The following is a 26,314-nucleotide window of genomic DNA, read 5'->3' as shown; positions in this document are numbered from 1 at the left end:
TGCCATGCCAAGAATTTAGATAGGATGTTTTCCTTGCCTTAGCACCACTGGGTCCCCTCTTAGATAATAAGTTTGTTGTTGTTTAGTTGCTAAAGCATGTTTGACTCTTTTTGTGACTCTGTGGACTATAGCCTCTGTCCATGGGTTTTCCCAGGCAAGAATACTGGAGTGGGTTGCCATTTCCTTCTCCAGGGGATCTTCTTGACTCACTGATCAAACCTGTATGTCTTGAGTCTCCTGGATTGATAGGCGAATTCTTTACCACTGGGCTACCAGGGAAGTCCATAGTAAGTTTAGGGATTGAAAAAAAGTAAGAGAGTAGACTGGGGGCGGGAGGATGGCTCCAGACTTTCTAAGCCAACTTGAATTTGATTAAAAGGCAGAAACAAACAAAGATTACTTTCTTAATTTGGAGTTTGGCATTTTCAATGTCATTTGTTATATATTTAGGTTTTCTTGCACATACATTTTAGGCAGCCTAGAAATGGAGAGTCTCATAAAATGAGAGAGATGATTTCAGGAGAAAACAATAATCACATGATTGTGTGCTTTGGAGAAATCAGTCCAAAAAAGAGCGAAAATTGGGTCAAGTGTTGGGAATTGCTCAGCCCTGCCGGTAAGGAGTTGCCCAGAGCGGTGGGAATTGGGGGGAGTTTGCTGGATATAATGAAGGCAGCTTTTTGCCCATTGGAGGATCATAGTGTCTCATTTGTGTCCCTTCAGCATGACCTGCAGAAGCAGTATTTCAGATTGTGGTCTCTGTGAGAACAGGCAGAGTTTTCCCCTGCCTGTCTTCAATGGAAAGTCTCAGGGACATGGCCAGGCTAGTCCTCATGACAGGTACTACCAAGCCTGCACTTAAACAGACTCTGGGGTCCTAAGAGTGTCAGGGAAACAGGGATGTGTTACTGAGTGTAAAGTGAGCTGGAGGGTACCAGCCAAGCCTTCATTCATCCAGGGGCTCACAAACATTGTTACGATGGAAAACCTGATCCCCCAAAGAAGCAAAAGCAGTCTCACCTTGAGCCCCTTTCCCCAACTAGGGAGTCCACTGCTGCCTGTAGAAGCAGAACGACATTTCTCCTCCCCTCCTGCTGCTCCTGCCGCTGCGAGGCAGAGGGAGCTGCCCAGCGGCCCGGCGGCCTCGCCTCCTCGCGCTGTAACCCTCTGCTGGCGAGCTCCCAGGACCAGCATCCCAGCAGGCTGGCTGCTGCCGCTCCACCGGGAAGATGGAGCCGCTCCCAGCCCTCCTCGATTAGGATATGTCAGGGTTGTCAGGGCAACTGTTCACGGCAGCATCTCCTACTTCCCCTTCTGTGCTGAGTGCTGAATGTTTTCTGTGTGGTAGCAGGAAGAAGACTGGGAAAAGGTGCCGAGCAGGAAGGAGACGCTGGGATCTGACTGAGCAGGTTAGGCAGTGGAGAGAAGCGTTCGCCCCTGCGTGCCTTTCGCAGGGCTTTTCTGGAAGGAGAGAGTGGGAGGGTGTGGGTGTGTGAGTGAGCGAGCTTGAGCCAGCACACGTGCCTGTGAGGAGTAAGTGGGAGGGGGCTTGGAGGGGAGGGGGCGCTGCTAGGTGAGGGGGAACCGCAGGGCCTCAGTTGCCAGGAGGCTGGTAGTATCTGTCAGCTGTTTGCACACTATTTCCCCATAGGGGATCTATTACAAGTGCTCGAATGAACCGGCAGCTTAGAAACTAGCAGCTTCCTGGGAGCTGCAATTATATAAGCATATACTTTGGATATACAAATAATTAAAAAGTCGCAGCGGTATGCCTGGATCAGCTACAGCTCTCCGACAAGAGAGACTGAAGAAGACCCATGCAAGGCCAGTCCCCCTTGGTCTGTTCACCATTAATGAGGAAGATGAGCAGCAGAAGAATGGACATTCCAGAAGACCAAAAGGTATGCATCAGCCCTACCCTGTGGTCAGAGCCAGACCAGCCCCCCGTTTCCCACACTCCCTACAGCACTCCTATAAACTGGACTCTGGTGCACGCTGTGTGCAGTGCTGGTGACCTGCCAGCACAGTTTGCTGGTTATATTTACACATAGGACTGTGTGTGTCTGAAAGGGAGAACAGATTTTTGCAAATTGGGTAGGTTTCAGATCAGCTGCCTACTTGACTCAAGGTGCTTTCTGGGCCTAGACAGCTTTAATCTTCACCTGCTTGCTTAAACAGTCACCAGTGACTGTCCTCATCAAGAGGAGGGAATGTGAGTTCTCAAGGTTAAAATGAATAGCTCCCCGCCTTCCGTCGGTGCATTGGGCGATTTTCTCCTTGAGAGAGATGAGTTGGATTGAGTGACCCAAGAGTGCAGCATTTCCATGGGCAGAGGATCAAGCTGTTACTTCCTTTTCTATTTTGAAGTGCTGAGAGAGGAGGAAATCAAACATGGAGCATGAGTGTGGGAGGCAAGGCTGGGGAGCAGGGAGGAGACCCTGAGGTTTCACAACTTCTGATGGCAACTCTGCTGCATCAGAGGTTGAAATGTGCTGGGTATGGAAAGGAGAGGACCAGTTCTTGTGCTGTCCCTTCATCAGGATGAAATGGGGCAACAGCTTGCCAGCTTCTTTCATCCCAAGTACTGCACCATCTTTAGTGCTGTCTCATGGCCACCCTCCTGGGCCTGTAGTCACCATTCAGACAGCAACATCGTGCATTTTTGAAGCAGGACTTTAAGGCTTACGTTTTCCAGGATCATTCTTACAACACCCCCTTCCTACAACATGGATGAGCTAGTAAGCTGATCGGTGATCAGTTTTGTTGTTTCCTATGTTCTGATTACATTTTAGCTTGTGTTCAAATTGTTCTGTCTCTGAGAGATCACATTTTACTCAGGGTGTCTCAGAGCTGTAGCATAGCAAAGAAGCAAGGAAATATTTGAGCAGTGATAGAACGAGCATTTACATAGAAGCCACTGTCTGAGGACAACTGGCTCTTTCTGTCCTGGTTCTGGAATCAATCTCTTTGCTTTTAGGAAATGTAAACTCTCTAAACCAAAAAGTATATTTTAATCTCATCTTTAAAAGGCTATACAAGGAAGTCCTAATAAGTAGAGTCTTATTACTGTAGTCGATTTCGTTTCACTGTCAGACTTCGTTTCTGCCTGAGGACCAACTGTCTTCAGGTATCTGATGCTGTGTGACTAGAAGGTGACTAAGGTGATTCTTTTATTTGCCCATGAACTAGATCCTGATGAAAACTCAATCCTTTTTAAATTGTTGGTAGCAAATCATTTGGCCATCTGGCATTTGGTAGCTTTAAAAAATTGATGTGGATTTGTTGCATTGTGGCCACTGTGTATTTTTGGAGAAGTTGTTGATTTGTGGCACTTTTCCCCTGTGTGTCCTAGAACAGTAATTTAGGATCATCATCTGTTTTGTCCTTAGTAATTTTCTTGAATTTCCTTTCTGTTTCCTGTTCTTTTCAGTTGCCTCTAGGATTTTATTTAAAAGGAAAGAGGGCTGGGGGATGGAGGTGCTTCTTAAAATCAATTTGTTTTTGGCAATTTATGCAACTTCTTGGGCAAGAGACTTAAATCGAGGAGTTTCTGATCCCCTACTATTTTGTTTTTTCTACCCTCCCCCACACCAAGGGCAGAGGGGAGGGGGAAAAAGTAGGGAGAAAAAGCCTATGCTGATAAGGATGTCCAGACTTTCTGTATATCCCAGAATGTCTCTAATTTAGGATACATTCAGTAAAATAAGCAGATCAGGCATCTTGGGGGTGTCTGATATTCTTGATGGGTGAGACTATTAACTTCGATTCTGAATTTGTCATCAGGTCTATAGGAGCAATAGGAAGGTTCACTTTTAAGTCTAGCTTTGTCCATCAGGAGGACAATGATGGAAATATTCTCTCCACTGTCCAGTATGATAAACCACTAGCCACATGTGGCAAAGAGCACTTGCAATATGGCTGTTACAGCTGGCAAACTGATTTTTTAAATTTTATTAGTTTTTAGTTAAATTTAAAGATGGTCATGTGTGGCAAGTGGCTACTTTACTAGACAACACAGTTCTAGTCCGTAGAGCTATGACTTTCTGAATTTGTCCTTTTTGTCCATGCTTGATTGCTTCCTGGTGCTAGATTTGGTCGATCCTGAAATGAATGTGTTATTAAGAAGACCAGTAGGGAGCAGACAGTCTGTTCTCTGCAGAGTAGCACATTAACCTGGATTTATAGATAACTTCATTTTTCCTTTTCCACTTAAATGTTATTGCCTGCTCTGTATATTATTCTTACCAGTTGCTCATTTCCTATGCCATTTTAATGAACTCTTATTTTCTATATTATTTCCAAAACAGCACAGCAGGATAACATGCAGTTTATCTTTTAGTCTAACCATTAACATACACAATCAAAAACTTTGGCTTTTTTTTTTTTCCCTGCTTACTCCATGATCTAATCAGCCAACCATGTTCCAACCTGGTTTTCAATGCTTAGTATCTTTGTTGTATCATTACCAGGAATAGAGAAGCTTGCTATCTAAATTGAATAAGCTGAATGTTTCTGTTTGGGATTACCCTGGGTTAATGGCAGTAGCACCTTTCCAGGTACTCTGTTCATCAGTACGGATGAACACGTCGATTACCATCTGGACTCCCAGTGATAGCTTCAAAATTACCTGATAGGGTCATACTATAGTTTGGTAAGCTGGTAGACTAGATCAACTATTAAAGGAGGGATTTCCCTCCTTTAATATCTCTCGTATAATCAATAGCAATATGAATGTTTTACACGCCTGCTTATTATTGATGTATAGCACTTCGTAATTGGGAATGAGCTGGACTTACGTGTTGCTCTTACATCTCAGAACCCAAGCCTCCATGTAATGCTGCCTGTATAACTTGCTTAGGAGAGATTGTTTAGGTATTGCAGTGACTGAATAGGTTTCAAGGCCAAAGTGCCTTATAAGTTTTGCTGAGTTCAGTGTGATTATTTAGCAATATGACATTTCTCCCTAAACCAGCATTTGTTAATTGCTCACTTTATGTAGATTACTCTGCTGGCCATTGGAAGGGCTGCAAAGATAACTGACATAGTTTCTGCTGTCAGAAGTGTTTAACTGTCTAATAGCAGAAGACAAGTATGTACAAATAATGCAAGGATATTAACTGAAATTAATTAAGGGCTGATAATGTAATGATATTACCTCTGCATACAGCCATGCCTTTCTCTAGACTGTAAGCTGCTTAAGGGCCAAGTCTACTCCGTGTAGTAAGTACTTTGCAGATGCAGGGAAAGCTATTGAAGGGAGATAGATTTAACTTTCAGAAATAATTGTCACTGGTTCTTAAAGGTCTTACTAACGCAGGGATTCTGAGAGGTGTTGATGGTATTAGAATCATCCCTCCAAGGTAACTGCTTTGAAGGAGTGTAGCATTTGGATGTATCTGATGTGTTCATTGTATTATTCTCTGCTGCACCGCGTTTATCTAATAGTATATTGAGGATTCTGCTGTTTGTTGCTTTCCATCATGGTATGCATTGTTCTCTTTGAAAAAATACAGGTATATGTTCACAAGGTAGAATCAGTTGACTCCTTGTTAGTATCTCAGTTAACCCCTTCTGCCCCTTTTGTTAGCTAATCGCAGGTTAGAGTGTAAAGAAATAAAAATTTCTCCTTGAAATAAGGACACAGTAGTTGTGAGAAACTGAGCTCCTCTTCTCCCCTTCCCCCCCATTTTGTTAAAAATGTGTATTGATGGAGCCTGCAAGTGACTCTTCTTCTTTCAGCTTGTCCCTTGTAAAGGTAGAATTTCTGCCAGTTAAGGTTTCCAAGTGAAATACAATCTACCATTTACTGTCTATATTCCTATTGGATAGGTGGTGATCTAACAACTGTAATGTCCTCTTTGTAAGTCATGAGTCTTTTTCTTTTCAAGGGAAGTGATATGTTAAGACGTGTGAATGCCATTCTAGAATCATTCTCACACATTTCCTCATGACTTGGACCTTTGTCTGTGCCCAGTGTTCTTATTTGTGCCATTTGAAAACTAGGCAAAAGGCTTTACCCATAGAATTTTACAGCTAGTGAGGCAAAAGTATAGTTTAGAAAAACAGTGATACCAAATATCTCCATTATGAGGAGAAACATTTTAGACAAATTGATTGGCATATCTTGTATTTGTTAAAGAAACCCTAAATATATTTATTCAAAACAGTTATATTTTTAAAAAAAGAACAGAGGATACCAGGAACAAGGACTACAACATTTAATGTATGGCTTGCACTCATTGGATTCTCCATAAATATCTTATGTAGCTGTCTTTCAGGCATCCCTATGTTCTATAAGTAGAAATTAGCATAGATGGATCACTGTATACTAGGGAAACAGGATTTAACTGGTACATAACCAAGTTTTTTTGAACAGTGAGCTACTGTATGTAATGGAATTTGTTTCCTATCTAAAACTAATAGGTTTAAAACTTGTGTGCCTGTTTTAAGAGCTGTAATTGATGGAGGTAAAATTTAGCTGACTGCTTCAACCATAAAAAGTAAAAACACATATTTGATGAGGCTCTCCCAGCTGATAAATCTTAGGCCTTATTTATTGGAAGATTGATGTGAGTATCCATTTCCACTAACATCAGCATGTCTCAAGGAGCATTTAATCTGTTGCTGCCAAAAGTTTTCCAGGTGACTTCCAGGCACCTTGACCATATTTTTAGCAGAAATGAATACCTTCACAGCAACAAAGGTAATTTTGAGAGAGTCCGTCTTAATGCTCAGATTTTTGTAGGCATTTAGAAAAAGCCCTGTTTATATTGGACCCTCTGTGGGGTGTTAGGTTTAGGTTGCAGATTTGCTAGCTTCAGAAGGCAAGTCATACCACATTATACCTCGGACGCAAAGGCCCACAGTGTATCACAGATGGACATAGACCTTGTGTTTGAAATAGTTGTCAGAACACCATGGAAACCGCTTTGCTGACTATAAAACGTAAGTCCTTTTTTTAAGGCTATATGCCCAGCATTGATTTGTTAGTGAGAGAATTCTAACAGATGCTGTCCAGATTCTGAAGAATTTACCATCCTTGGTCCAGTGTGGGATATAAAATTAGAATAGAGCTTAGGAGTATAGACCAAAGAAAATTATTTTCACAGTTTCGATTGAGTGTGAAAATAGGCAAGTTACGTTTATTTAACCTCATTATTTCCAAGCCTAAAGGTTCTCAGCTGTAAAGAGAAATTAATAAAATGATACAGGTGGTGGTGAAAATGAGCAATAACGTAAGTACTTAGCACCCTCTCTGGGAAATAATTGGGGTTCATTAAATGAGAGTTACAGAAATGAAAATTTGTAGTCCTATGCCCCACACTTTCTGTTAACTTCTTACCAGCATGTTCTCTTGGGAGTATGGGTTATGGGCTCACAGAAAGGCCATCATGCTTATCCCTTCTGGCACCCTCATCAGAGAAAGATTTTTCTCTAGTCTGATCTCCTACCTTTTAACTTGCTTGTAAAAAGTTTCCAGGAGGGCTGCCTCTTCTCCGAAGCCTTTTTAGTTCCTTCGCCACCACAGGCATATGCAACCAGATCGTTGTCCCATGCTTATTCACGTGGATCAGGTGTACCACACCTGATCAGGTAGGTTACTCATCAGGTAGATTACTCATTGCAAAACCCTGTAATTTCGTCATGTTAAGTAAGGGAAGTAAATTGCCATTATGTCAGATCACTTACTATTTCAAACACAACTCAGGGAGTAGGCCTTTTCTTCCTCGGGATGAATGGCAAGCACCTGGTCCTTAAGGGAACAATGGCAGTGGTCTTCTGCCCTCTTTTTGTTGTTGCTGTTTAGTCCCTCAGTCGTGTCGACTCTTTGGTGACAGCATGGACTGTAGCCCTCCAGGCTCCTCTGTCCATGGAATTTTCCAGGCAAGAATACTGGAGTGGGTTGCCATTTCCTTCTCCCAGGGGTCTTCCCAATGCAGGGATCAAACCCACATCTCCTGCACTGGCAGACAGAGAGGCACTCTGCTATCTTGGAAACCAATCCAAAGGAAAAATTTTCCTTAAAATTTGTTTATTTTTCCTTCTGATACAGGGTGTGTGTGTGTGTGTGTGTGTGTCTGTGTGTGTGTGTCTGTGTGTGTGTGTGTGTGTGTGTGTGTGTCTGTGTGTGTGTGTGTGTGTGTGAATTGCTTGATGGAGATGTCTTAGTGGGCAGTTACTTAGGTTTTTTTCCTACCAGTGACTTAGGTTATAGACGTTCACATGTGGGGCTGCCAACTTTCTGCAGGCCACTTTTCTTTTCTTATATGCATATTTGCAACACCAAGATTTGTTCTAGGTTGCTTTAATACTGCTCTGTGGTAGTCTCGTTTCATTCACCAGTCAGGCAGCTGTAAGTGTGACAAGCATGAGTTGGATGTTTTAGCTGCTGTTACTGAAAAACACAGGCTGGTGGGTCTTTGTGCCCTTCCTCCTACTGGTGTCACTTGGGTTACTCCTCCCCTCTCCACTTCGCAAAACCTGGTCGACTCCTGCTTGTCTTTCAGTTTTAATGTCATTTCCTCAAGAGACCAGGCAAGGGTCCCATGTTCTAGGCTCTCGCAGGATCTGGTACTTGTCCCTTCTGTTCAAATTGTAGATCATTTATCAAATAGCTATTTAATGTCTGTCTCCCCAACTAGACTAAACATTGAGCAGGCAGCGACTGTAACTGTCTTGTTTACACTGTATCCCTGCACCTACAAGGCCTGGTACATAGTTGAGGGTGCCTAAATACTTGTCACATGACTGATTAGAGAGTGGTACCCTGGCAGCACCAGCCAGAGAAAATGAGGGAGCACAGCTGTCCAGGCCTCGGAACATTCCAGGGACCAGGACTTGGCTTTGAATCTGGCAAAGGGCTAGCGATACCAGATCAAGAATCACCCTGCCTAGTAATGGGACAGTGTTAAAGACATTGTTCCACTCGCCTTCGTGCAGAGATGATCTGTTGTTGGTTTTCTTCTTCCAACAGCTAAGAGTTGTGACAGAGAGCCTGCAGATACTGCAGTGACTGACTTAGAGCAAATTCCAGTGCTGGACCACTCCATAAGCACCTTCTACCATCACCTATCCATGACATGCTGAAAGCTCATTATGAAATAATTCATTTTAATTTGTGGTGGTTGTTCAGTCACTAAGTCATGTCTGATTCTTTGTGATCCTGTGGACTGCAAGCATGCCAGACTTTCCTGTCCTTCACTATTAGTTTGTGGCATATACTCGTTATCACCACGTTTGAAGTCTTAAAAGATTTACCTTACTTTGGAACTACTCAAATTCACTATCATAACTGAAAGTGTAAGTTGCCATTGGAAGGAGTTGTGGCAGGGGAGAGAATGACATAAGAAACAAATCCTCATTTACTTAAACCCTCCCGGAGTTCTTTGACTGATAGTATCTGCCATTTTTTCCTGCCGCTTCGTGGATCAAGAAGCATCTCTGAGACCAGAGCTGCTGTTAACTTAGCAGTCCTGTGTGTTCCTAGTCACGTGCCTGCTGATCGCCCGCCCATTTTGGTGCATCTCATTAAGCCACCTATGAAATGTCCTTTTATGCCTTTCTTTTTAGTGTCTCTACATCAGCCTTTTTCTTCTTTTTTTTTCCTCCTCAAGACCCAGAAAAACAGGTTCTTTGTCAGTAGACAGGTCCTGGTGCAGACCTTTGTGTCAGCAACTTGTATAGATGAAAAGTAGCAACTGAGACTTTTGGATTCAAAACTTCAGCACTCTGAGTTTTACCTTGGACTTGTTTCAGGGTCACTTTTTTTTTTTTTTTTTAACCAGTTATTGCTGATTCTTGTTACTGCTGATTCTTCTGTGATACTCCAATGAACGCTTCCAATTTTTGCTTGTTAGTTCCTCAGTCATTTCCTACTCTTTGCGACCCCATGGATTGTAGCCCGCCAGGCTCCTCTGTCCATGGAATTCTCCAGGCAAGGATACTGGAATAGGTTGCCATTCTCTTTTCCAGGGGATCTTCCCAACCTAGGGATTGAACCTGGCATTGCTGGCAGATTCTTTACTGTCTGAGCCACCAAGGTGATATACATTATCCTACAGGTCTGAATACTGAGCTGAATACTGTCATCCTTAGCCAGCTGAATACTGTCACAGTAACCTGGGCATGAATTATGAATGGAACTCCAAACTGGCTACTTGTCAACACTTCCAATCACCAGACAACTTTACAACATTATCTCACAAACCCAGTGACTTCAAAATCATCTTCATTTGACTGCTACAAGTTGCAGTGACCTGGACATCTGCTTTGCTCCATAGCTTTCACTTCACCTCCATTTAGGTAGCCAGGCAGCAGTGCAAGTTGGTGCTGGGACTTGTTAGCGCTGTACCTATGGTATCATGAACTCAGATTCCCCCAGGCAGCCACAGACTTCAGATTTAGCAAACACTGACTGTGTGCTGACCCCATGGAGACAATGTGCTAGGTTTTCCCAGATCTGTGAGCTCATCCTTCTACTGGACACACAGCGTCACACCTTCCAAATCCATCATCTTCTGCAGAACCTCTGGGTTCTTATAGTTGTTAGTACCCTTCCAGCTCACTTGGCTTACCCTTGCCTCTTTTCAAGCCTGGAACTCATGGGTAGCCATTTCAGCAATGCACTTGCTATGATGTTGGGGCCATCCTTGCAGGCTCTGAGTTTGCCCGCATGGCCTCTTTTTTAGGGCTACTGACTGCTGTGTGAAAGCACTCAGGTCTGTTCCACTTTCCTGTTCTCTCACCATCAGATGAGCCTTGATTGCTGCTCGACAGTCATTTTAGTCAAATCACATGACAGCTGGTATTCACCCTATGTCTCGTCCACTCTACCTCTCTTAACATCTAACACTTTCTGCCACTTTGCTGTGAATATTGAGGATGCATTGTATTAGCTTTTAGATCATAATCTACTCTCTTGAAAAGAGGGAGAAAATAAGTAAATAAAATGGTCACTAACATTGGATTTAAATAAAGCCTGTCAGAGGATGACTGAAGCTTCGTGGTCAGCAACACAGTTCTTTGAGGCATTATACATAAGAGAAAAGCAAATTGAATGTTCCAGGTACCATCTGAGAATTTCTTGATCATTTCTTCTTGATCATTACAACTATAGATGCCACATGACCAAGTTAATGCAGTCATTAATCTATGCCATATTACTTGGAATCTGAGTGAACTCCGGGAGTTGGTGATGGACATGGAGGCCTGGTGTGCTGCGATTCACGGGGTCGCAGAGTCAGACACGACTGAGCAACTGAACTGAACTGAACTGAACTGAACTGAACTGAACTGAACTTGGAAAGAACAAGGTTAAAGAATGAGGACATACTGTTACAAGTCATGTGTTCAGAAGCAAAGCTTTATATCCTATGATGAGCCATAATGGAAAAAAATATGAAAAAGTGTGTGTGTATATATATGTATAACCGAATCACTTTGCTGTGTAGCAGAAATTAACACAACATTGTAAATCAACTATACTTCAATAAAATAGTTTAAAAAAGCAAAGCCTTTAACTTGGGGCTTTTAGTATTTCCTGAGTTCCTTCCTTCTGACAGTACTGTTGGATCCATTGCAGTGGAGGTCCGCCTAGTCATTTCCAATGTCCTAGGTTTGATTTCCGCCCACCCCCCCCCCGCCCAAGATTATTGACTCTAGGTAATAGGAAATTTCTTGGCTGAATATGTGGCTATTTCAGTCTTCCTCTAACATATTTTATCTTAAAACCTTACTGTGATGTGTTAGTGTGAAATTTAAAATAGAAAAAATAACTGTCTTGGGCTGTGATTGGTAGTTCACCCTGGACAAATCTGTAGCGTTTAGCATTGTCTGTTTCCACAAGTGTGGCCCTAAGGCTTAGTGTTCATTCTGCTAGAATGTTGACTGGAGGGAGGAAGGGAAAAGCAGGCACCCATGTACGAAACTGTGTGAAGGATACTGGGTCAGTACATAGATTAGCGTGGTTAAGGGGTAGAATGTGCTAGTGCCAAAATTCAGAATGATTGATCTGTAATTAGTTGAAAGATTGACAAAAACTAATTTCCTTTTCCTGATGCTGATTTCCTTCTTAGAACCACAGGGTTCTAAGTGGTTCAGATTTCCAATGGTGTGACAGGCCTTTGATAGAGTAGTCTCTGGTGAAAACCAAGTGTTCTGACTGGTAAAATGAGCGAGTCATGTGTTAATGTCCTAGAAGCCGCTCTGAAATGTTAAACTGGGGATTGTAGGTCAAAGTACATGTGGAATTGAGCAGTTGCATGCTGCTCAGATGTCAGATGCTCACATTTGAGGTGTGTCATTATGATCTCTTGGAGGTGATGTGGATTCGGAGCCAGTTTTACCATCTCTGAAGTGTATGCTTTAGGCAAGGGACTTTATATTTGTGCCTGTTGGCTTCATCTAAAAACCAGGGATAACAGTGACACCTATCTCACGGGGTTATTTATTAATGATTAGTGGGATAATGCATCAAACATGCTCATAACTGTGGCTGGCACTATTATGCTGGCATGTGAGTGGTAGCAAAGGTCACTTGGAAAAGTTTCTTAGCTCAATAGCTTTTCTTAATAGTTCTGATAAACCAGCATTTCTGCTAAGACTCCTAAATTTTGAGAGACTTGAAACCAATTAAACTTTTAATTACTGAGAATTAATTATATATCTGCTGAGAATTACTTATATAATTAAAGATAATTTTTCTTCTACATTCGGTTTATCCTTTGAAAATAACTGTAGATGCCTAATGAATGTGAAACTGTAGCAAATATTTTTATTGAAACTCACTATCCTTGACAGTTACCTCGATAACAGCATTGTGAGTCACACAGCGCTCTCCCATCAGCCGCACAAAAATGAGGACGTGAAAATGTGTTCTTAAGAAAATACTCAGGAAGGTACTACTTTTTGGGTTGGCCACCCAACTCATTTTCACCTTATACATTGTTGTAAGGTTGCATAATAAATATCCATATACCCATCCCAGACCATTAAAAAAAATACTTAGATACTTTATATTTAAATACATAATTTGGGGAAATGTAAGTAAAGTATTACTGCAAGTGTCATAGTTTCCTGTGTATCCGTCCATGGCCTTCTGTTCCGTCTCTCCCTCTCCCCTTCGGGGGATAACGCGCACTCTTCCAGTCTTTTTCTGAACTTCCACTACACGTGTGCACTTGTGCTTAGTCGCTCAGTCGTGTCAGACTCTCTGTGGCCCCATGGACTGTAGCCTGCTACACTTCTCTGTCCATGGAATTTTCCAGGTAAGAGTACTGGACTGGGTTGCCATTTTCTACTCTAAGGGATCTTCTGGACCCAGGGATCAAACCAGTGTCTTCTGCGTCTCCTGCATTGGCAGGTAGATTCTTTACCATTAGCGCCACCTGGGAAGCCCAGGTGTATTACTACATGTATATATCTGTATCTATAAATATCATGTGTGTATATTTCAATTTATATAAATTATATTACTATATCAGTTTGCTTCCCTGGTGGCTCAGAGGTTAAAGCATCTGCCTGCAATGTGGGAGACCTGGGTTCGATCCCTGGGTCAGGAAGATCCCCTGGAGAGAAGGAAGTGGCAACTCACTCCAGTACTCTTGCCTGGAAAATCCCATGGACAAAGGAGCTTGGTGGGCTACAGACCATGGGTTGCAAAGAGTCAGACATGACTGAGCGACTTCACTTTCACTTTTCACTTTCACTTTATAAATATCATGTGTGTATATTTCAATTTATATAAATTATATTACTATATCATTTGCTACTTGGTACTTTCCCCTGACTCAAGTTTTAAAAGAACTTTCTAAAATGACTAGTATAATTTATTTCAGCTGCAGCTTAGAATTCGGCAATGTGACTTTACTGCAGTGTACTATTTCCCATCTGACAGATGAAGAAATTGATTAGAGAGTTTGTTTTCTTTGCCTTATCTCTACTACAAATCGTGCTGTAATAACCATTTATAAACTTCTTCTTGGGCATGTGTACAAGTTTCTCTGTGTATTCCTGGAAATGGTTTGTGCATTTTCACACACCAAACTGCTCTCCAAAACAGTTTTATCAGCCTCATTCCACCTATGGTATGTAAGAGTCACATATTGTAACTTAGACTGGATTTATTAGTAAGACAATTTTTGCTAGTTGGATAGATATGAAATGGTATTTGGTTTTAATTAGCAAAATCGGACATTGGCTAATTTTTTTTGTTTGTTTGTTTAAATAATGGAAACACTGGTATTGTTTGTGTGTCCCCTCCCCCCTCCCCGGCCCAAGGAAGGGCAGAGAAACCACTGCATCAGTAATGTGGCTTAAAGCTCCTTGTTGGCAGGTGTACTGAGTCACTGGGAGAAGAAACAGATGGTACCACTGCCCTGCACAGCTGGAGGGAGGGCAGTTATCTTCTTTTTGAAAGCAAGGCTGGGCCTTAGGACAGGGTTTCAGATTACCCCTTTCAAACAGTGGATCTTGTTTGCAGGCCTGAACCTTTTGGTTTTCTCTTCCCATTGCTTCTTTTCGCTCAGTCAGTATCATTGCTATTAGGTAGCCAGAGAAACGACGTAGCAGCAGCTAGAGAAAAAGCCGTGTATATAAAAGTTAAGTTGACTTTCTTGATAAAACTTTATAACTGTATACTAAGATTTCTTTTAAGGATGAAGACTGTAAGTGGCGGGGAGGGTAGAGACCATGTTTGGGTAAGATTTCTGGAGATAGCTTGTGTTGAAAACATTGCTTAAAATCAGATTTGGTAATTATTTGCAGCTTTCCATTATTCATGTAATCCTTGGATCTGATTAGTATTTGTAAAGTGCAGACTCTACAAATGCAAGGTATTAACATGAATAATTAAAAGGTAGGGAGTTAGCTGTATGTGACTGTGGGTTTTCTTTTATTATTGTGAAGGCTATTTTAATAACAAGAGGAAGCTTAGACTTGTAGACTGCTGGTTTGGAGACTCCAATAATGCTCTCAGCTCAACCACATGTCATGATATATTGTACAATTGCCGTATTTTCCTGGAAAAAGAAAGGTACTCTGCTGGTGGAGGGGGTAGCAATATTCTGTGCTTTCTATCTATATCAATTATAAAGGTACAATCTGAATTCCTAGGAGGAGGGCTATACTTGGTATAATCATGTCAACCTAAGTATAGTTCTTATTATAGTTTAACATTGCCTTGGTCATGGCTCTGACTCATTGATTTGGGATCCTGAACCCCCACAAAGTAATCCTTTTCAAAATTAGGGTATTTCCCAGGGGATATTTGCTGTGCTGTACACAAGGCTACCTGCACGAGTGCCACCTCCATCCATAAGGTGCCTTCCCTGTTCATACTGTGCCCTTACACTGCTCTACACTTACACATCCCAAACTGGCATTCTCCAGGTCAGTCCTTCCGCAGGATGTTAATGAATGTGCCAACAGAAGAGTGATTCTAATTCAGATCACTTTACTATAGGACTCATAAGGGCATTTAGTATACTATTATGAATCACTACCAAGAAAGAATTGGTAGATGCAGTTGACTAAGGAATAATTCTGTGTTGGGTATATGTATGTCTCAACACATGTATGTGCTACTGCACAGAGTACCACTTTAGGAGATTCTATAGTATTTGTATTTGCTTGCAAAGCATCATTTAGGAAATTCTTCCTTTGCCACCACGTGGTGCCAAGGCTGTGAGTTGGTTCCATGCAAATGGATGTTAGTGTTTTTGTTTGTTTGTTTTTAATGGCTTCTGGGAGATACTCGTGACAAGTCTTGATGTGTCTAAGTCTCTCAAAGTCTAACTTGGACCCCTGCAACATAACAAGTCTATAAACCTAACTTGGCTGCTGGTGAAAAGGCCTAAAAAGGTATCTCAGTCCTTTTTGTTCTTGCTCTGGAAGCTGGAGGCAGATACTATCTCAGTGGATACCAGACTCTGGTCAGTGAAGTCATGGCCACCTCTAGCCCTCTGAATTTATTGTGGGGCACGGGGAGGAGATGGTCTGTCTATATTCTGCAACCTCATACACAGTCTGAGACCCTCCCTTCACGGGGATGTTCCACTGAGTAAAGAAGGGGAAAATTTGTGATAGGAACTTGACCATTTCCACTGAGATCTGCATGCAAACAAGTCATGATGGATCTATTTTCTGTATTTTGAAAGGATAAGTAAAATGAAATTACAGTGGTTTGATTATTCTACAGCTTACTTTTTTGATATGTATGTAATAAAAGACATTTGTACAGAGAATTTCAGTAAGTAATTTGTTATTGTTGTTCAGTTGCTCAGTCGTGTCTGACTCTTTGCAACCCACTTACTGCAGCATGTGCGGCTTCCCTGTCCTTTACCAGCTCCTGGAGTTTGCTCAAACTCATGTTCATTGAGTTGGTGATGCCGTCCAACCATCTCATCCTCTGTTGTCCCCTTCTCCTGCCATCAGTCTTGCCCAGCATCAGGGTCTTTTCTAGTGTATATCATTTATTTATTATGTATCATTTATTTTACCCAGTAAGTAAAATAAATGATATATAAGATCAAAGAGAAAGGAATCAAAAGGAAGATCTGAGAAAAATCACTGACTTTTGGATATGTTTTCTTCCAGGCTGTTTTTCTGTTTATCGTCCCAGGGATTTGGAATGTTTTGCTATAGAAATCTACTTGGGTTACATTCCTGAAGATTTTCCCCCTGATGTTCTTAAGTTTATGTTACCTGACAGTGCCGGAAAATATTAGTAAAAGATGAGCTTATACCCTTCTTAAAATAAAAATTTAGAAAAATGTTGAAGTATGTAATTGCTGATAAATCATAGCAGATTTTGGAACACTTGTTTTTTGAGAAAATGTTAATCAGAAGTTTCCTTCTTGCTGTTCAAATCCCTTTGGGAGCCAGTTAGAAGCACTTAGTGGTATAACCACCAGCATAGCACTCTGCTACTTTAGCATCGTTATTCTTAATGGAAGGTAGTAACTCTAACATTACTATAATGCCCAGAAATAATTTATTTAGAGTTAGTTCCAAAGTGATTCCAGATCAGTGAAAAGAATTTTGCAAAACCTGAGGTAGCGCTAGGTAATGGCTAGACATATCGTCCTTACAAATGCACTTAAATGTTAGGATTAACTGAAAAAAAAAATCAGCTATTAACAGTGTTCCATAAGGAAGGATTGGAGAAGGAAAATCGCATTTGAAGAAACAATGTACAGGTCGTGAGCAACAGTTTTCCTGCCTGGGGATGCCTGTGAAAACCTGTGTACCTGAAACTTTAAACAGAATAACTGTTTAATAATAGTTGCCAGTATTTATTGAGCACTTGTTATGTGCCAGGTTATTTATATAGATAATTTCCTTTTAATCTTAATAGTAATCTTATGACAGAATTTTTTAATATAAATTTATATATTTTAATTGGAGGCTAATTACTTTAAAATATTGTATTGGTTTTGCCATACATCAACATGAATCTGCCATGGGTGTGCATGACAGAATTATTAAAATCCTCTTTACAGAGTTCTTCATTGAGACTCTGAGAGCTTAAGTAACTTGCTCAGGATCACGCAACTAGGAAGCACTAGCATCTGGTTTAGAATAGAATCCAGGTCTGTCCAGAGTCCACACTCTGAAACTTTACTCTCAATATTTTGCAGCGTTGGTTCTATTTTCTTGGTGTCTGGTATTTTTTATTTCCTTTGGATCATTTCCATTATGTGCCTTTCAGCTGCGTCTCATGCACTTTCTTTTAAGTTCTAGGTGAGACCCTGGTCAGAGTTCTCCAGGTGAGACGCTGGCTTACCTGGTCAGTACAGTCATCACTCAATACCCGAGGAGAATTTGTTCAAGGAACCCTTTGGATACCAAAATCCACGCCAGTGCTGCAGACGTTTATGTAAAATGGACTAGTACAGGTGGCTCATCCCACCAGCTGGCCCTGCACCCAAAATTCCATCCTCAGTTTGTGGAATCTGCAGATGTGTGAACCATGAATATGGAGGGCCAACTGTGTGTGCTTCCAGAGTTAGAATTTGGCTTTAGGCTCCAATAAAAATACATGAGCTTCTCTGGGGAAATCTTTAGTGTAGGAATGTCTTGTCATTTGAGTTCCAAGGGACTTAGAACCACTTGTTTGACCTGTAGACCCTGAAAATGGCTCTGCAGAGGTGACTCTATCCTCTTCTTCCAATCCCATTTCTCTATACAAAACGAAATCAGTAACTAGGAAGGGAGGCTTATCTTTTGGTGACAAACAGACCTCAGGTTATCTGAGGTCTACTGATAATCCTTGTAGGTGAAGTCTTTCTCACTGTTTTTCCTTGAGCTTAGGAGAGTAATTGTGCTGTGCGGTAGTTTGAGCATTCTTTGGCATTGCCTTTTGCTGGGATTGGAATGATAACTGATCTTTTCCACTCCTGTGGCTGCTCTGAGTTTTCCAAATTTGCTGGCATATTGAGTGCAGCACTTTCACAGCATCATCTTTTAGGATTTGAAATAGCTCAACTGGAATTCCATCACCTCCACTAGCTTTGTAGTGATGCTTCCTAGGGCCCACTTGACTTCGCATTGCAGGATATCTGGCTCTAGGTGAGTGATCACACCATCATGGTTATCTGGGTCGTGAAAATCTTTTTTGTATAGTTCTTCTGTGTATTCTTGCCACCTCTTCTTAATATCTTCTGCTTCTGTTAGGTCCACACCGTTTCTGTCCTTTATTGTACCCATCTGTGCATGAAATGTTCCCTTGGTATCTCTAATTTTCTTGAAGAGAGCTCTAGTCTTGCCACTCATCTCACATGCTGGCAAAGTAATACTCAAAATTCTCCAAGCCAGGCTTCAACAGTACATGAACTGTGAACTTCAGATGTTCAAGCTGGATTTAGAAAAGGCAGAGGAACCAGAGATCAAATTGCAACGTCCGTTGGATCGAGAAAGCAGAGTTCCAGAAAAACATCTACTTCTGCTTTATTGACTACACCAAAGCCTTTGACTGTGTGGATCGCAATAAACTGTGGAAAATTCTGAAAGAGATAGTAATACCAGACCACCTGACCTGCCTCCTGAGAAATCTGTATGCAGGTCAAGAAGCAACAGTTAGAACTGGACATGGAAGAACAGACTGGTTCGAAATTGGGAAAGGAGTACATCAAGACTGTATATTATTAGCCTGCTTATTTAACTTATATGCAGAGTACTTAATGAGGAAGTGCTGGGCTGGATGAAGCTGGAGTCGAGATTGCTGGGAGAGATATCAATAACCTCAGATATGCAGATGACACCACCCTTATGGCAGAAACTGAAGGAGAACTGAAGAGCCTCTTGATGAAAGTGAAAGAGGAGAGTTGAAAAAGTTGGCTAAAAACTCAACATTCAGAAAACTAAGATCGTGGCATCCACTACCATCACTTCATGGCAAATAGATGGGGAAACAGTGGAAACAGTGATAGACTTCATATTGTGGGGCTCCAAAATCACTGCAGATGGTGACTGCAGCCATGAAATTAAAAGATGTTTGGTCCTTGGAAGAAAAGTTATGACCAACCTAGACAGCATATTCAAAAGCAGAGACATTACTTTGCCAACTAAGGTCCGTCTATTCAAAGCTGTGATTTTTCCAATAGTCATGTATGGATGTGAGATTTGGACTATAAAGAAAGCTGAGCACAGAAAAATTGATACTTTTGAACTGTGGTGTTGGAGAAGACTCTTGAGAGACCCTTGGACTGCAAGGAGATCCAACCAGTCCACCCTAAAGGAAATCAGTCCTGAATATTCATTGAAAGGACTGATGCTGAAGCTGAAACTCCAATACTTTGGCCACCTGATGTGAAGAACTGACTCATTTGAAAAAAGCCTGATGCTGGGAAAGATTGAAGGTGGGAGGAGAAGGGGACGTCAGAGGATGAGATGGTTAGATGGCATCACCAACTCAATGGACATGAGTAAGCTCTGGGAGTTGGTAATAGACAGGGAGGTCTGGCGTGCTGCAGTCTGTGGGGTCACAAAGAGTCGGATACAACTGAGCCACTGAACTGAACTGAGGAGAGTTAAGTTCTTCCCCAAGACTGGAGGAGCCTGGGAGGATTGGGAGGTCTCTGCTGCCATGACTTTGCTCTCCTCAACAGTTTTTTGCTTGTGAATTTGAATGGCAGCCTGTTGCTTCTGTTTCAGAACTTTCCCATAGCGGTTGCACAGTTTATTTGCTAAACCAAGGGAACATGTGGCTGTCCTGAGTTCATCAAAGATGTAAATCTCAGTGATGCTCCAGAGGTTGGCAAACACAGCCTGCAGGCAAATCTGACTTTGGCCTATTTTTGTACTAAGAGCTCAGAACAGCTTTTCACATTTTAAAAATTGCAGCTCAGCAGTAAAGAGTCCGCCTGCCAATGCAGGAGACTCGGGTTCAATCCCGAGGTCAGGATGATCCCATGGAGAAGGAAATGGCAGCCCACTCCAGCATTCTTGCCTGGGAAACCCCATGGACAGAGGAACCTGGTGGGCTACAGGTTAGTTACTTAGCAACTAAATGACAAAATGTACATAATATAAAATTTACCATTTTAACCATTATCAAGTTCAGTGGCATTCATTACACTGATGGCTTTGGGTTGTTGTTGTTTTTAACATTTAAAGAGTTATAACAACAAAGAATATGTAACATATTCATGTAGCTTGAAAGCCTGAAATGTTTCCTGATCAGTCTTTTACAGAAAAGGTTTACTGACCCCTGTCTAGGTCTTTCTCTGTACATGGGAAAGTGAGTGTCATGATCAAGAGCATCAGCTGTGGAATTGGGGTGCTCTGAGTTCTCTTCTGGTTCTGTTACTATTAATGTTGTCAGCTAAACAACTTGAGGCAAGTTATGTAACTTCTGAGCCTTGTTTTTCTCAAGCCCTGTAAAATGTCAATGATATTAGTACTTAACCTCATAGACGGCTTCCCATGTGGTGCTAGTGGTACCCGCCTGCCAAGGCAGCGGATGTAAGAGATGTGTGTTTGATCCCTGGATTGGGAAGATTCCCTAGAGGAGGACATGGCAACCCAGTGCAGTATGTTTGCCTGGAGAATCCCATGGACAGAGGAGGAGCCTGGCAGGCTACAGTCCATGGGATCACAAAGAGTTGGACACAACTGAGGCAACTTAGCACTCATGCAACCTCAGAGCCATCTCTTGATTAAATGAAGGAATATTTGTGAAACATCATATTAGTTAAGATACTTTAAGTGAGATTTATTGGGCTCATGTAAATTACATGTCCAGAGATTAGTAGACACTCTTTTTCCTTGGAGGTGGAGGGTTCTTGCTAAAGTTGCTGGCCATAGGAGAGACCAGTCTGAGGGCAAAGCTAGCCCAAAGAGGAGGCCACAGGTAAAAAAAAAATTCTCAGAGAAATGGAACCACCATCCTGATGACTTGCTGAATTTTCTAGTCAAACTGAAGCCTTTCCCACTTTTGGACCTGTCAGTTATGAATGCCTGTAAATCCTCTGTACTATTTAAGTTATCTTAGCTGAGTTTGCTAATGCTTAAACTGGAAGTATTGTGCAGGGCTGCAGTAACAAAATTCTGTGGACTGGGTAGCTTTAACAACAGAAATTAATTTTATTAATGTTCTGGAGGCTAGGAGTCAAGATCAGGGTGTCTATAAGGTTGATTCTGAGGGCTTGTATTCTTGAATTGTAGTTGGCTATCTACTCTTTTTACATGGCCTTCTCTCTGCCTGTCTGTGTCCTAATCTCCTTAGGGAGGACATAGTCCTATTGAATTAGGATCCACCCATATGACCTCATTTTACCTTAATCACCTCTTTAAAGGCCTTATCTCCAAATATGGTTCCATTCTGAGGTACTGGGGGTTAAGACTTCAATGTATGAATGGTGGAGGATACAATTCAGCCCATAATGTGTTCTGATTTTTATAGTTTTCTACATGTATTAACTACCCCTGTAAATAATACAACAGTGAGGACTGCCTTAGTTTAGGCCAGTCAGAACCCACCCATACAACAGTAAGGGAGGGTTATAGTGGCTGTTGGAGAGCTATGATGACCACTACAACCATTAACACACTTCCTTAGACAGAGTAGACACCATTATCTGTCAGCTTGCTGCCAGATTTATTCTCTACTAATATGAGTTATTTTTAGAAGATAACTTTGGACTTTATTGTAAGGCTCCTGAGCAATTAACAGTGTATTTTGAACTTTTTAAAAATCCTTTCAATTTGTCACATCTTTTTAAAAGTGAATTTGCTTTTAGAACTGCAAGTCCAGGATGACTCTCCAAAAGTCATCTGTGTATTTCTGAGCCTCCAGGAGGTACGACATTTACACCAGCCCAGAGGGTTATGTCCCATACCTGAAAGTCTCTAGTACCTCCTAGCGTACCATCACCACACAGTCAAGCTGACATTTCATGTGCAAAGGAAGGGACCTAAAAGGACTAGAGCTTCTTTCTCAATATAGCTGCTGCTGCTGCTGCTGCTAAGTCGCTTCAGTCGTGTCCGACTCTGTGCGACCCCGTAGACGGCAGCCCACCAGGCTGCCCCGTCCCTGGGATTCTCCAGGCAAGAATACTGGAGTGGGTGGCCATTTCCTTCTCCAATGCATGAAAGTGAAAAGTGAAAGTGGAGTCTCTCAGTCGTGTCCGACCCTCAGTGACTGCCTTCCAGGCTCCTCTGTCCATGGGATTTTCCAGGCAAGGGTACTGGAGTGGGGTGCCATTGCCTTCTCCGTCTCAATATAGCACTGGCATTCAAATTCCAGTAGAAACTACTGAATGAGTCAACTATGGCTGGGTAACAAACCACTCAAATATAAGACTGAAAACAATAGCAGCTTACTCTTTCTAATGGTTCTGTGGGCTGGCTCCGTGGTTCTGCTGGTTTTGCCTGGGCTCACTCATGGGCTCGTTAAACTTGAGGGTTGGCTGGACAGGAAGGTCCGTGATGACCTCACTCACTTGCCTGGAGTTCATGGTCGTGGTGATCTACTGGTGCACCTGGGTTCTCTTCTAGTAGGCTAGACCTATTTAGTGATCTTGAGGAAGTATTCCACGAGAGCAGAAGCTCCAAAGCCTTTTATGGCCTGGTGTTGAAAGTCACCCAAGGTCACTTCTGCCATGTACATGATCAAAACATATCACACGGCTCCTCAAATTCAATGGAGAGGGGAAAAACCCCACTTGCTGGTGTGAGGAGTGGCAAAGTCAGATTGCAGAGGAGCCTGAAAAGAAGCTATGACTCACCAGGAGCTGCTGTGCTAACAATGCCACAGCTGCTAATGTTCACTGACCCCAGATGCATTTCCTGGATTGTGACTTATATGGAATACTAGGTGAGAAAGCAATCCAGGTTTGTATGCAGATGTATAGATTTTTTCAAAATGTATTCATGAGTGTGCTTATTGTAAAGAATCCAGCTGCCAATGCAGGAGACTAGGGTTCAATCCATGGGTCAGGAAGATACGCTGGAGGAAGACGTGGCAACCCACTGCAGTATGCTTGCCTGGAGAATCCCCGCTAACAGAGGAGCCTGATGGGCTACTGTCTATGGGGCCTCAGAGTCATACATGACTGAGCGACTAAGCACATTGTATATATTGTTTTAAAACAGGTATTAAATGGCAGGTTTATATAATATTTTCTAGTTTGCATCTGGGAGGATATATTTCAGAAAGTCCATACTGCATCATTATAGCCAACTTAGTTCTTCAACTGGGCTGTGCAAATAAATGACTGAAAAGATTAATATGTACCTCTGCCAAAAGATACAAAGTAAATATTTGTTATTAAACTGTTATCTTGGATATTCTAGGTTACTTCAAATACTATGTTTACTTGGATGCATTTTTATTAACATGGATAATGAGATTCTTTGATCAAAGTGGAGTTCTCGTGCATTCATATATGCAGGTGCAGTGTACACATGTGCATAGTTATATATAAACAACTCTGGATTTCGAAAGGCATTTATGTAATTTGTATATGCTCACAGTTTAAGTTCTTAATTCAAAATATGTGAGCATATTGCTGTCATTTAGTCTCTTAAGTCATGTCTGACTCTTTGTGACCCCCGACTGTAGCCAGCCAAGCTCCTCTGTCCATGGAATTTCCCAAGCAAGAATACTGGAGTGGGTTGCCATTTCCTTCTTCAGGAAATCTTGCCAACCCAGGGACTGAACTCGTGTCTCCTGTGTTAGCATACAGATTTCTCTACTGCTGAGCCACCATGGAAGCCCATGTGAGTGTATAGAAATTATATGAAATTATAGAAGAAATTAGAAATTATACGTTGCCTTATAGATACAGCTACCCAATCTAAGTGACCAGATGGTTTGTCAGACCTCTGCTCACCTAATTTTGCATTTCCTCCATCACCAATCCATTCCCTCTTAACTCATGTCTCAGATTCTGCCTTCTCCCTCCAGCCTCCAGATATTCTCCGTCCATTTCCTCTGGAGAGATAGGCTCACATAAATACAGATACTCATGAGCACCATGGGGCACACAGAGGCCTCCAGATTTCATTTCATTCTAGAACCACTGTATGTACTATCTTGACCAAAGTCAGGGGGAAAGGATAGTGCATAAATCCTGTAACTGTTTCTTTTCCCATCTCCTTGTCCCTGCAACAGGCAGATCCCAGCATCCCCAGGGTGTTCAGCTACATGCATTACTTCACGTAAAGACCCTAGTAATTCTCCCCATCCCATTGCTACGCTGATGATAAACCCTGTAGGTCTTGGATGTTTCCCTTTTAGAATATAAGGATCTAAATATAGAATTCTTTCTTGATGGTAGAGGATCTTACAAAGGACTCCCTAAAACCACTGGGGTCCTCAAGTTTCATGTATCTGTGAAATTATTTACAAAGTATGTGAATATGTCCTTATCTGCATTTTTTTTTCCTGAGGGAAAAATCTATAGCTTTTATAAGGCTCTCAAAAAGACACAGGGCCTAAGAGAATAAGTCCATCACCCTATGAGATCTCAGTGAAATAAGGAAAGGGTGAAAGATGCAGGAGGGAAAAAATATATACAACCAACTTCACTCTACTACTGGCTCCTTCCTGCCAAATATTAATACTTAGTACAGAGCATAAGGTTAGGAGAGAGGCCAAGAAGAAAAGAAACTTTCAGTTCTAATGGAGAATGAATCATGCCAACCAAGAGGAGGAGAGAAAAAGGAAACATGTAGTAAGCAACTTCCATGTGCCAGAATCTGAGCTACATGCTCGAATTTTTCATTTAATCCTCTCCAACATTTACTCATTTGATGGGAAGTCCTGGGTTTTGGAGCTAGTTAAAAAATGGCTAGATCTGGATTTGAATTTTGGCTCATTGCGTCACTGTGTGACACCTGGCAATTCCTATGTATCTGAAACCCAGTGTTCTTAATTGAAACATGAGATTAAGAGCACTTACTAAATTTGTGTGAAGATTGGGGATTGTTTATAGAAATCTTAAGAGCTCAGTAAATAGTAGCTATTATTTAGTTCAGTTCAGTCGCTCAGTCGTGTCCGACTATTTGTGACCCCGTGAATCGTAGCACGCCAGTCCTCCCTGTCCATCACCAACTCCCAGAGTTCACTCAAACTCATGTCCATTGAGTTGGTGATGCCATCCAGCCATCTTGTCCTCTGTTGTCCCCTTCTCCTCCTGCCTGCCCCCAATCCCTCCCAGCATCAGACTCTTTTCCAATAAGTCAACTCTTCGCATGAGGTGGCCAAAGTACTGGAGCTTCAGCTTTAGCATCATTCCCTCCAAAGAACACCCAGGGCTGATCTCCTTCAGAATGGACTGGTTGCATCTCCTTGCAGTCCAAGGGACTCTCAAGAGTCTTCTCCAACACCACAGTTCAAAAGCATCAATTCTTTAGCACTCAGCTTTCTTCACAGTCCAACTCTCACATCCATACATGACCACTGGAAAAACCATATCCTTGACAAGATAGACCTTTGTTTACAAAGTAATGTCTCTGCTTTTCAATATGCTGTCTAGGTTGGTCATAACTTTTCTTCCAAGGAGTAAGCGTCTTTTAATTTCATGGCTGCAATCACCATCTGTGGTGATTTTGGAGCCCCCCAAAATAAAGTCTGACACTGTTTCCACTGTTTCCCCATCTATTTCCCATGAAGTGATGGGACCAGATGCCATGATCTTCGTTTTCTGAATGTTGAGCTTTAAGCCAACTTTTTCACTCTCCTCTTTCACTTTCATCAAGAGGCTTTTTCGTTCCTCTTCACTTTCTGCCATAAGGGTGGTGTCATCTGCATATCTGAGGTTATTGATATTTCTGCTGGCAATCTTGATTCCAGCTTGTGCTTCTTCCAGCC

The 26,314-nt window shown here is 41.9% G+C and overlaps 1 protein-coding gene across 6 annotated transcripts in view; it reads left to right on the top strand.

Annotated features, from left to right (window-relative positions):
* Nucleotides 1-26,314, top strand: part of MAP7 (microtubule associated protein 7) — a 181,349-nt gene that overhangs the window by 23,338 nt on the left and 131,697 nt on the right. The window contains exons 1-2 of one of the 6 annotated variants that reach the window (XM_018053244.1): nt 1,173-1,409; nt 1,652-1,901. The exons of 1 other annotated variant lie outside the window; for it this stretch is intronic. In XM_018053244.1, the coding sequence (XP_017908733.1) occupies nt 1,769-1,901 (133 nt within the window). In that variant the 5' untranslated portion in view covers nt 1,173-1,409; nt 1,652-1,768. Of the gene's footprint in view, nt 1-1,172; nt 1,902-26,314 lie in introns of those variants that run through there. 4 more of the 6 variants (XM_018053246.1, XM_018053245.1, XM_018053249.1 and 1 more) reach the window with 4 other exon arrangements.

This window comes from Capra hircus, chromosome 9 (genome assembly GCF_001704415.2).
Source record: "Capra hircus breed San Clemente chromosome 9, ASM170441v1, whole genome shotgun sequence".
In the NCBI taxonomy this organism is placed as follows: Eukaryota; Metazoa; Chordata; class Mammalia; order Artiodactyla; family Bovidae; genus Capra; species Capra hircus.
Note: the sequence above shows the minus strand (reverse complement) of the source record. Positions and strands in the feature narration are given on the sequence as shown.